The following is a 12,285-nucleotide window of genomic DNA, read 5'->3' on the forward strand; positions in this document are numbered from 1 at the left end:
GTTTTTCACTATTGCAAGGACTAGCTCTCCCATAGGCTATCATTGGAGCTGCCTTGTGAGATTTTACAAGTGTAACTTTCAATTGGGACCAGCTACAGATTTGGGGTTTAGGCTCTCTGAACTCAGAATTCAAAACACAACTTTTAGTAAAGGTGTTTTTTAAACTGTTTTTGAAAACGTCACTTTTAGAAAGTGGCCATTTTCTTGTTTAACCATCCTGTGTGCCTCTGCCTGCTTGTGGATTCACCGTCTGGTTTTAGACTGACAGGGGCTATTTGTGCATTCACTCCAGACACTTACACAAAGGAAGCAGAGGTGTGCCCTGCATATGCTGATGGGCCATCCTGGGATAGATTGGTTGGGGGAGGGGGGGGGGGTGAGTTGTCATGAATAGGCTGTGGCTGCTCAACACACCGCTGTCTCCACCCCCTTGTAGTGAAACTGGACCAGGGAAGACAGGACTGGTTTCACATGAGCAAGAGACTTTCTGAACAAAGACTTCAAAGGGAAAAAGGGGTATAAGTATTAGACCTAAAAACCTTAGATTACTTCTGGAATCAAGAGGAACTTCTGCCAAGGAGAAGAGCTTGAAGAGCTGTGAGGAGGAGACTGCCACTTTACTGTGTGTTGCTTTGCTGGGTTGGCCTGCAGTTGCAGCTTTTGCCAAGGAGAGGACTAAGACCGGACTTTGCTGTGAAACCTGCTTGAGAAGAATCTCCAAAGGCTTGTGTGCGCTTGCCTACTTCTCTGAAGTCTCAGGGACACAAAGACTTCACCTACAGCCTTCTTGAACTCCACTACTGGGAGTTCTGACCTGCCTAGGGGTGCCTATTCCAGTTCCTGCTACAGAAAGCTGTGAAGAACTGAAGAAACCTACAAATCCAACGCTTCGCTCTTCTTGTGGCTGAATTTCCCGACGCAACACCACGGTGCGGGAGAAATTACCGACGCACAGACCTGTGCGGCCGAAGAAATTGGTGCAGCGCATGACCGCAGCCCAATAAACAAACACACACTCCAAAGCAGGACCAGCTGTGCGGCTAAAAGAATCAATGCATCATCAGTCAGCAGTTACGGAAATCCACGCAGCACCCGTAGCACCGGAATTTTCTCATGCATTGCACCTGTGCGACTAGTTTTTCTGACTCAACACTCCCAGACCAGGATCGCCTAGTCCCAATTCGACACATCACTTCTCCAGAGTGCATTATAACAGTCGCATTTTTTTTTAAAGCACCTTCCACTGCCACGCAATTTGGTTTCTCAATAGCAGTGCTTTAAATGGGCCCGTACTCACCGGTACCGAGTACCGGAACTTCCAAATGTTTCCCTCTTTAGTACCGGAACTACTTCTTGGCCAGGTAGAGTATCTGTACTCTGGGGGTCAGTAGCCAGGCTCATGTTACGAACGTGTAGGAACGTAGGACAGGCGTTGCTTTGTTTCTGATGAAACTGACTGCCAAAGGAGCATGAATGTGTGCACGGACAGACGATCCTAGATGGTGTTCAATACCGATAACGCCCCAATTGGAAGAAAACCTGCCGAGATGTTCTGTTTATCTAGCTTCTCTCACTCTTCTGCTGAGGCACCTACGGATCAGAGTGATTGTTACAGCACAGAATCTCGAGGTGAAATGGCCGTCAGTAGTAGTTTTTTTATCATGGTAAAAGCAGCTTCAGAACCTTTGCTAGTGAAACAAAATAATATCTCAAGGAACTTTCTAGCCAGCACAACTTTTACTTTAGCGCTAACCACAAAATCCAAATGCAGCGCTACACACAAAATCCCACATTAGTATGAATTTGAGAGAAGTATGTGCTCACTTCTCTTTCAATGATACTGTGGCTGTGTGAGGCACAAGGGAAATGCAGACATTGGCAGCCGAGCCAAGTGAAGGGGGATGCAGCAGATCAGAGTAAATGACTGCATTTAAAGTACAACCTGGATATTGCATTTGTAAAGTTTTAGTGAATGATGTGCATGTGTGAGTGTCTGCACGAGTACACATGTGTGTGTGTGTCTCTCAGATGTGCACTATGAACTGCCAGAGGGAAAAAAAAAAAGTTATTCTATTTCAGCAGATTATGCTAATAACTTTTCTTCTAAGTGCAACAGAATTCTGTACATCAGAGGCTTCTCATCAACACATGTAATGAATAGGGCATGCTCAGTGGAAATATGGATAGTACTTAGCATATATTAGCACTGTGAAGTCACAGTGAGTCTCTGTACAGCGCTACATAAATGTCCTACATAAATAAATAGATGATACTTACCATGACAATGCAATCCTATATTAACTATGCAGTGTATAAGTTAATTCTCACAACCAAAATAGTCCTTCAATGTAACTACTTACTATGTTGCCAAAGGCACCAGGCGCTAAAGGAGGGTGCTTGCATTAGTGCAGCATGCGAGCCAGCCCAGGAGGGATGACTTCGATTTAAAGGCGGTACTTCATAAGAATGCTTCCCACATATGCTGATAACCTGTTTATTGTTCGCGGAGAGCGGTTTGTTAGCACAGGGGTATAAATACTTATAAGCTGCACCGTTTTCCTCTTCCCACTGGTCTGGTTCCAGTCATCTCATCCTTGAACACAAAGCCTATAGGATCGATTTCTTTTGCAGGAAATTTACATTTATAAATCTGCTGCTTTTCAACTGCACCCAAAAAGAACAAAAGGGGGAGTAGAGAGGTACCACTCAGCATGAGTGGTGGGGGTGGATACGTCCTCCCAGGCTTTAGTCAATAAACATAGTGATCCACCCACAAATATATGTGTATGCCAGAATCTCCCAGAGAAAAGTATAAATACCCACAATGGTGGAGAATATACACTAACACTAACAACTAGTGTATATTCTCCACCATTGTGGGTATTTATACTTTTCTCTGGGAGATTCGAGCTTTCCAACTGCACCCCGGTGGTGTGTGTCTGAAAAGGTGGCTATTTAATGTGTGTCCACAGAAGAGTTTCATAATAAATGCACTGACTAAAGTGATGGCAAATACATATTTTAGGTCTGAGAATGCCAAATGTTTGAGAGGAGTCTGTGTGAAAGAGCACCTTTAATTCAAGGGGTCAGTGTAGTGGCCAGGGTTCAAAAGACACAGTCTCCACCAAAAAAGACAAAACAGGGAAACCTCTAGCTTTTCCTCGTAAGGTACTTGGATGTCGGATATAAAAATGTATAAATAAATAAACTGTGTTCTTGGAAAAGCTGGGATGCAAGTCCATCCCAGATTCTGCAACCACAGCCTGTAATCTCCCCCATATGGGATTTCGATACCAATGTCGGTGAAGCAATATACACGCAATATCTAGTTCTGCATTAATATTTACAGATGTTCTCCAAAAATGTTTAGCTCTCATTGGATGCTGGCACCTTAGCCTCGCCCTTAGCATAACCCGCCCGTGTTCACAGCTCTATTTAAGGTGTACCTGCAATTATTTTTTCCCATTTAAAGCACTGCTCACCAGCCTCACCAACTGAAATTTGAAGACATTAGTGATCAGTTGTGCGTTTTAAGAACATTAGACTAGTAACATTAACAGAGGTCAACTTTTGGTAGAATTTGAAGATCACTTTACAGAGAGCGCTGAGGTTCACAAATCAGCAATTCGGGGTAACTATGGAAGCAAATGGTAGTCTGCTAGAGCAAACAACACTTTCCAAGTTTCCACAATGCCCCGGTGATCGCACTTGGTATCGGTCTATATTACTGTTCCCATCAATCATTCCAAGCTTCTGTTACATCACTGCTTCTAGACTTTGCTTTCACAAAGCCCTTCTTAGGACTCCACCTTCCCATAATGCCCTTTTCAGGTTGCAGTGTTCAAGAGTGCGCTAATTGGGACCATCTGCAATTTTCGCTCTGCCAGTGTTTTTATTGATCTGTATTGTATTCCCCCACAAAGTTCTTAGTGTGGGAGTACTGAAGTAACTACTGCATTAGTTTGATCAAATGCTACCTTTGTTGGCGCGAACTAATGTACAAATGTTCAGAGTTACATTCAAACAGACATGTTTTAAGGCATGGGCAAATTGGGCTCTGGCCCAGGGCCCCAGCTTTTCAGCGCCCCCCCCCCCCCCCTTTGAGAGAGCCAGCTTTGTTCTGCAGAAAGTCGTGCCCTGATGACCTCGAACAGTAGTTAAATAGACAGATTTAAATACCATTTTCCTTTAATTTATTTTCAATGTGGGTCATGTTTGAGCGTCTATTACAGACAATTTGCAGAGAAATGTTGTGTTTATGTTTCATGCAACATCCATAAATTTTTTTTAGATCGAAACAGAACCTCACATATGACAAATGGGGGGGGGGGTCACAGAGATTATTTGCAATAACGTTAGTGAGTTGCTGCTGGGTTACAATATTGAAAACACAAGTCACTATCACTGAATGTTATATGCAAACACATTTAAAATTTGAACAAGTGACCTGGTAAAAACGCGGAAATTGGATCATATATTCAAAGGTGATCCAAACAGGGGCCCCAAAATACGTTTAACCCCCAAAATCCGTTTGGTCCAGCGGCCCCAAAATCCTTAAGATTTCCCTGCATTCAAAATATTACACGTTATTAATTCTGTATCCCTTTTCAGTAAAGCCTTTAACGATGAACGTGGCCAATCTTGTGATAAAAACAACAACCTGCAACATCCACAAGATGGCGCTGCAGTGCATCCTATGCAAGACGAGAAGAAATTATACTAACCGATCAGAAGCCAGTGATTTCGCCAGAAATTAAACTTGTCCTTTTCTTTAAGCCCTGAGGAAAACTTAATATCTGTGCTAGGGGTGATGACACACTCCCCGTTGTCTTCGATGGTGACCCCGTCCGTCCTGGGACCCTCGAGCAGCGGAATAGCTCTGCCTCGTGGCTAGAAGAGAAACAATATTCTGTAATACAAGACACTGCTTGAAACGTTCTCCATTGGAACACAATATTATTATTGTCTCTTCCCCAGTACAGCTCTGATCAAGTTATTACCACGAGCCTAGCTGCAGAGGGTCTCCTCAAACACTGACCCCGTTCTTGGAAGCCTGCAGCACACCACTTTTACACCCACACTGAGATTCCGACAGTCCTTCAGTGCCTGCCTGCTCCACAGAATGATCGCGGACACAGACTTACTGAAGTGACCTTTCTCTGGACCAAATGCCGGAGCCTCACCACATTTATTAAGCACAATAGATGTAAAAACAATGGAACCAGTCAGGCAACGGATCTTGAGGATTTGATCAACTTGCTCCGTATGTGAATGAAAACTACTCAAAAGTGCAAATTATTAATGTAATGTTATGTTATGTTGATTTGTATGGAGCACTAATCGTCAGACAGGGTATCCAGGATTGTGGGCAAGGTGTCTGGTGCTTATATGCAGAGTCAGGTCTTTAGCTTCTTACGCAACTCAAAAAGTGAGGAGGAGGATTGAGGAGGAAGCTCTGATGTGTTGAGGGAGGTCGCTCCATGTCTTGGGTGAGATGTAGGAGAATGAGTGACCTTCAGTTTTACTTTTGCGGACGCAGGGAGTGTGTGCACGTGGGAGTGAGGCACAGAGTAGGTGTCTGGTGTGTAGGTGAAAGTGTATGCGGCTGTTCAGGTGTTCTGCTCCTGCTCCTTTGTATATGTGCGTGAGAAGTCTGAATTGGCTGCACTTGTGAACGAGGAGCCAGTGAAGCTTCCTGAGGAGCGCTACGATGTGGGTGCAGTGTAGGAGGTAGAGTGTGCTACTTTCCATAAATTCCTAGGAGTTAACTATAGTAAGCAACCTTGCCTCAGCACTCCAGACTCACTCTCCCAAGTGGAAACCTCACGGAGGTTGACAACTTTACCTAACAGAGGCACACTCCTTTCACCTTTACTGACCTACAGGCTCTGGTCTACGCTAGAAACCTCTGGACCCCCTGGAAAGTCATCCTCAGACAACAAAAGGAATGTGATGGGAGGAGGAGCCTAGCGCTTGACCAAGATGGCCGCGTGAGCCTTGAGCTCCCGCGACCCCCGCGCCCTCCCGCAATCATCCTGTCCTAAATCCTGATTTTCATGCACGGAATCCTGCAGATGAGTCACAGCTGGGGCGATTGACGTTGTCCGGGCTAAGATCGCCCACCGGGGACCAAAGTTGTGCATGGCGGAAGACTGCGGCCTACCTCTGAAGGATGCCAGGGGCTTGCGTTGGCAGGATGCCCGGCCACTAATTGAACAACAGCGGCCTTGGGAGGTGTGAACTGGCGGACGGGTGCCGCTGCACTTTCACTTTCGCTTTCTCGCCCTTGGCTTGCTCTGGGTTGGGAGTGCTTCGTGCCGATCCCCTGTTAACTGGAAGACCTCCACTCGACCCTGGCTGGCTGCTGAAGCCCTAGTTGACCCTGTTTCCTCTGGCTGAGTGAGGGACGTATTTTTGCTATTGACCGCCCTGCCGTTCGAGATGTCGACCAAATCGGAGGCAGACAAGCCGAAGTCTAAGACTACCAGGCGGGGAGGCTATATCCAAGCCAACAACATGGATCGCTATGCCCAGCAGAAGGGGTCGCCTGGTGGATCGGGACAGTCGCTGGAAGCACAGAAGGCCGACTCATCCCCAGCCTCGGAGTTATCATTGCAGGATATCAAGGGGGCGATAGATGGGATGCAATCTTCGATTGGGCGACAGTTCGAGACCCTGGCACACAAGGTGGACATGATTTTGGTTGATGTCAACTTGATTCGCGCGGACCTGTGCAAAACCAATGAGCGGGTCAAGTCCCTGGACCTCAAGACTACTGGCCTCGCGGACGATGTCTCGGAACTCTAGGCTGAGGTTCGTAAGTTATGAACCGCGAATGATCTCTCCGCCCGCCGGCTTGAAGACTTTGAAGGTCAGGCCCGGCGCAACAATGTGCGCCTTATTGGGGTCCCGGAAACTTCGGAGGAGCTCTCCGTGGATTTACTCGTTGAGGACTTGGTGGTGAATCATCTTGCGCCTAAGGGCCTCGGCAGGTTCTTTGCGGTTGAGCGGGCTCACCGAGTGCCTGGCGGACGGCCTAAGGTGGGAGCCCCCCCGCGGCAGATTGTCGCCCAGATCTTTAATTTTCGGGATCGAGACGCTATCCTGCAAGCATCGAGGGTGACAGGCCCGGTGCCTTTTCATAATGCCTCTGTGAGCTTTTATCCTGACTTCACCCAGCTGGTGCAGAAACAGAGGCAGAGTTTCCTGGGGGTGAAGCGGCGGCTTAGGGAGATGGACCTGAAGTATGCCATGCTTTTCCCCGCCAGGCTACGAGTGGTGTATGAGGATCGGACTTTCTTCTTCGAATCACCGGACATGGCAGGGGACTGGTTGGATGCGCTCCCTCGGCGACAGCCCGGCCGGGACCGCGTGGATGGAGCGGAAGGCGACCGGGATGGACAAAAGTGATACCTCCGGTATCGGTCTGTTTTGACTCAGCCCCGGACAGTGACTCGCACCCTGCTGCAGTAATGGGAGGGCGGCGGGGGGAAGATAGGAGCTCTTTCCTCCCTTGGGGTACTTTTTGTAGATTTGCTTTTGATAGGGCGACAGGCACACTGCAAGTTGGGGGGGGCTTTGTAAGCTGCCGCAGGGGTGCAGGGAGGGGGGGGGGATTCGGGATGTTGGGGTTGTTGTGGGGGGGGGGGGGGGTTTCTTGCAAGGCGTAGCAACTGTTGTCGTTATTGTCCGATCGGGGTTCTCCGGGGGGGGGGTTGAGGTCTCTTTGTGTTTGGGGATGGGGGATAGGGGCTTAAACATAATTAGCTGGAATGTTAATGGCTTAGGGGATCGTATTAAACGGGGGATAGTCCTGCAATTCTTGAAACGGACCTCGCCAGATGTGGTCCTCCTGCAGGAGACCCACCTTATAGGGAATACATGTTATGCACTTAACAGAAAGGGTTATAAATTCATTGCTCACTCGGGGTTCTCCTCGGGCTCCAGGGGTGCGGGCATACTTGTTAGAGCTTCCCTACCATTTGAGGTGGACTCCACCATCGCTGACGACAGGGGGCGATTTGTGGCTGTGGCGGGGAGGTGGGAGGGTAGAACGTTGGTATTGGTCTCTGTCTATGTCCCCCCTGCCCTGCAGGCCTCCACGTTTGCTGATCTGGGCAAGGCCTTGTTGGAACTCCCCGAAGGGCTGCTAGTAGTGGGAGGAGACTTCAATGCGGTTGGATCTGGAATGCTCGATAGGTACCCGCCCAGGGACACCGGGGGTGCTCAGAAGTGGCTTCCCGACTTTATAGATACTTTTGGTCTGGTAGACTGTTGGAGGCTACGGCACCCCACTCAGAGACAATATACCTTTCATTCCGGGGCCCACGGGAGTCTCTCTCGGATTGATTACTTGCTCACTCTGGCTGCGCACGCCTCATTGGTATCTGAGGCTAGGCACATGGCGCGGGGCATATCTGATCATTCGCCGGTGTGGGCCCGTCTGGATGTTGGCCGGGTGGTGGGGGGCAGGGTGGCTCCCATTAACCCCTGGTACTTTCGTGACCCCAAGCTGCGCAGTGCGTTGCTGAAGACAGTTGATCACTATTTTCAAGATAATCAGGGTTCAGTTGAATCTGCGGTGTCCTTGTGGGAAGCTTTTAAGACTGTATTGAGAGGGGAGGCCCTTTCCTTGGTAGTGGCCGCCAAGCGGCGGAGAGACGTCGAGGTGACGCAAGTAGAGGACGAGATAGCGGCTTTAGAAGCGGCCTTGGAAGAGGATGTTGCACCGGCCACACTGCATAATTTGAGCTTGAAGCAATTGGAATATAGGGATCTGGTGACGAACGCTGCCAAGACCCTCAATAGGGAGCAGCAGGGTCGATTGTACGATGTTGGTGATAAGGCCGGGAAATTGCTGGCGTGGTTGGACAAAAAAGAGCGTGTTAATCGAGTGGTGCCGGAGTGGTCGATGGACGGGGGGGGGGGGAGGTTGTCACTGACCCCGACGGTATAGTTCAGTGTTTCTCGGACTATTTTCGTACGGTATACACCTCGGTTTCGGATAGGCCGACTGAGGACTCGTGTGACCTCCTGCGTGATATCGCTCTGCCCTGCCTTTCTGCCATTGATAGGGATGACCTCGATGGAGACATAACTGTAGACGAAGTGGCGTGTGCTATCCGTGCGTTGCGCTCCGGTAAGGCCTCGGGCCCAAATGGTTTGCCGATTGAGCTGTATAAGCTTCGTCCGGATAAGTCGGCTCCTCACCTGCGCGCCATGTTCGTGGAGGTGCGGGTGACTGGGTTTCTTCCGCTCGATCAACGGCTGGCGACGATTGTGGTAATACATAAAGACGGTAAGCCCCGGGACAAGTGTGGCTCCTATCGGCCGATATCACTTCTCAACGCCGAGCCGAAAATCCTTGCTAAGATCCTTGCTAACCGCCTGGTCCGGGTACTTGGCGACTTGATCCACCCGGATCAGTCGGGCTTTATCCCGCACCGTAACACTGCACTGAATCTTAGACGCCTTCATGGAGTGATTGCTAGGAAGGGCACGATGCGAGAGCCGGCTATTGTGGCGTCCCTCGATGCCACGATGGCCTTCGATACGGTGAAGTGGGCATACCTGTGGGCTGTGCTAGCCAAGTTCGGCTTTGGGCCTGGCTTTGTAGGCTGGGTGAGGTTGCTCTATGAGGGGCCTCTTGCTAGCGTCGTGGTGAACGGGCGGGCGTCGGCACCGTTCGAGCTCGGGAGAGGCACCCGGCAGGGCTGTCCCTTGTCGCCGTTGTTGTTCGCCCTTGCCCTTGAGCCGTTGGCGGCGTGGATACGATGGCACCCGGATATACGTGGGCTTCGTTGGTCGCCTGACCACGAAGACCGTATTTCACTCTACGCCGACGATATTCTGCTATACCTCGCCTAAGAAATCTCTGATAGTGGTTTGTGACGTCTTGACTTCTTTTGGTAGGAACTCTGGTCTTGTTATCAATTGGGGGAAGTCATACTTGTATGTCCTGTGTGGGGATGTCCCGCCTGTCCCGCGCAACTGCTCGATCCAGATAGCCCGGCAGGGCTTTTTGTATTTGGGGATCTATATTTCCACCGACCCCATTTTACGATACGAGAAGAACTTGCTCCCTCCCTTGGCACGTCTGCGACGGGACGTGGCGGGCTGGCGGCGGTTGCCGCTTTCCCCCCTTGGCCGTGCCGCCCTGTTTAAAATGATGTTTCTTCCCCGTTTCCTCTATGCCCTGCAGAATACCCTTGACTTGGTCCCGGCCAGTTATTTCCGTGAGGTCGAAAGCCACCAGCGCGCGCTATTGTGGGAAGGGCGTCCGCGCATAGCGATTGCTAAGTTGACGCTTCCGTGGTATGACGGGGGTATCGCGCTTCCAGACATTCGACGTTATTATTGGGCCACTCAGTTGAGCGCGATTAACCATGGTGTATATGGTCCGGCGCTGAGCCCCGGCTACGCCATGGACCGATGGTTGCTGCGTGGGGGTAATTACCACAGAGCGTTGTACTCGAAGTCGTCGGACTTAACCCTTACGGGGCCCACCAGGGTGGCCGTGCATGTATGGAAGGTGGCTACGGATTCACTGGGCTGGAAGGGTAAGCTTACCCTTGCCACCCCTCTGTTTGACTCCGATATTCTGGGAAAGCTTTGGCATACAAAAGGGTTTGAGAAATGGGACTTGATCGGTATATCCAGGGTTGGAGACCTTTTGGTTAAGGGTAGGGTAAAGTCATTCGAGGAGCTGCAGAAGGAATATGAGCTAGGGAGTACGGAGTTCTTCCGATACGCTCAAGTGTGCCACGCCTTGCGGTCAGTCCTTGTAGAAGGGGAGAAGGTGCCCGAGTCCTCTCCGTTAGAGGACCGGATCCTGGATGGCCATATGCCAGAGAGTACGATCTCGCTCATTTATAAGAAACTAATTAATGTTCGGGCGGATCTTCTTCTAGGGTTGCGCGATCAATGGACCAGGGACGGCCTCGAACTAGATGATGAGGATTGGCAGTATGCAGTTTCTTCTCCCAAAGAGGTTGCGATCCCCGCGCGCCTGCGGCTGGTGCAGCTTAAAATACTTCATAGGGTCTACGTGACGGGGCCCAGGCTGGTCCATATGGGTTTCTCCGAGGAGGGCTTATGTAAGAGAGGCTGTGGTATGGTGGGTACCTTCCTACATATTATTTGGGAATGCGGTGCGATTATGGAGTTCTGGAAGCGAATCCACGATGTGATGGGGGAGGTGACGGGCATTGTCATGCAGCTGGAGGCGCGGTGCTGTCTCCTGAATGTTTGGGGTCCTACTAACCACGACGCGGCACACACTCAGTGGGTGACCCTAGGGAACATGGTAGCCAAGCGCGACATCGCTCGCCTGTGGGGCTCACCTAGGCCTCCTACATTGACTGCGTGGATGGAAAACATGGATTGGAGCATGTTTAGGGAGAAGACAGTGTACTGTGCTCGAGGGCGCCCTCGGAAATGGCACTCTGTATGGGGGCGATGGAACCAGTACAGAGGGGGCATATGCCTGCCCCCAGACCCGGACCCGCCTGAGGAGCAGCTCTCCCCTTAGCTTTCTTTCCGGCTTTGTACTCCTTGCTGGTATGTGTTTGTCTTCTTGAGTCTCTGACTTCCCCTCCTTTCCCTTATTATAGACCTGTGTCTGATGGACGAAATGGGGCTCGCGCCCCCCGATGGGAACCCCTTTTTGTGCTTTCAATACTTATCGCCTTGCTTGTGTTCAGGTTTGGGTTTGTGTTTATTTAAAATAGAACCTTTGATTCTTCTGTCTGTGTAATGTGGACACTCGCATGTGTTGTGTTTCTAAAGCTGCTGTACCTCCGGGTTGTCGGCTGAATAGCTGTGTCACTGATTTAAAAGAATAAAGGTTTTAAAAAAAAAAAGGAATGTGATGTCATACTGAGGGCAGTGGCGGCTTCCCCACTAAGGCGGAGGAGCGTCGCCCCACTGTTTAAAAGGAAAAATAAAATGATAATAACGTATCGCTATTATCATTTTATTTTTGCTACTGCAGTCAGCGGCGGGCGGGCTGGCAAGAGCAGGAGGAGTGGTTTTCACACCCTAAGTGCACATGACTGTTTGGCCAGCCCTCTTGGGCCCGCCAAACAGCCATGCGCACTTTGCATCTTCCCCACCAAGCTGCATTACACAGCCTGATAAGGAACAAGCAAAGCCTCCCAATCCCCGTCTGAGCGACGAACCACAGCGCTCAGTCCAATCACAACACTGCATTGCAGCATTGTGATTGGCTCAGGAGAGCCTGGGTGCTTCCTGCTAGCAGCCAGGACTGGAGACCGGAAGGAATAG

At 50.0% G+C, this 12,285-nt stretch overlaps 1 protein-coding gene across 2 annotated transcripts in view; it reads right to left on the reverse strand.

The window, feature by feature from the left end:
• The window catches only part of ERN1 (endoplasmic reticulum to nucleus signaling 1), a 617,499-nt gene that overhangs the window by 214,531 nt on the left and 390,683 nt on the right, over positions 1-12,285 (reverse strand). For both annotated transcript variants that reach the window (XM_085617236.1, XM_085617235.1), the window contains exon 10: positions 4,725-4,890. In XM_085617236.1, coding sequence (XP_085473362.1) covers positions 4,725-4,890 — 166 coding nt within the window. The remainder of the gene's footprint in view (positions 1-4,724; positions 4,891-12,285) is intronic.

This window comes from Triturus cristatus, chromosome 7, assembly GCF_964204655.1.
Source record: "Triturus cristatus chromosome 7, aTriCri1.1, whole genome shotgun sequence".
Lineage (NCBI taxonomy): Eukaryota > Metazoa > Chordata > Amphibia > Caudata > Salamandridae > Triturus > Triturus cristatus.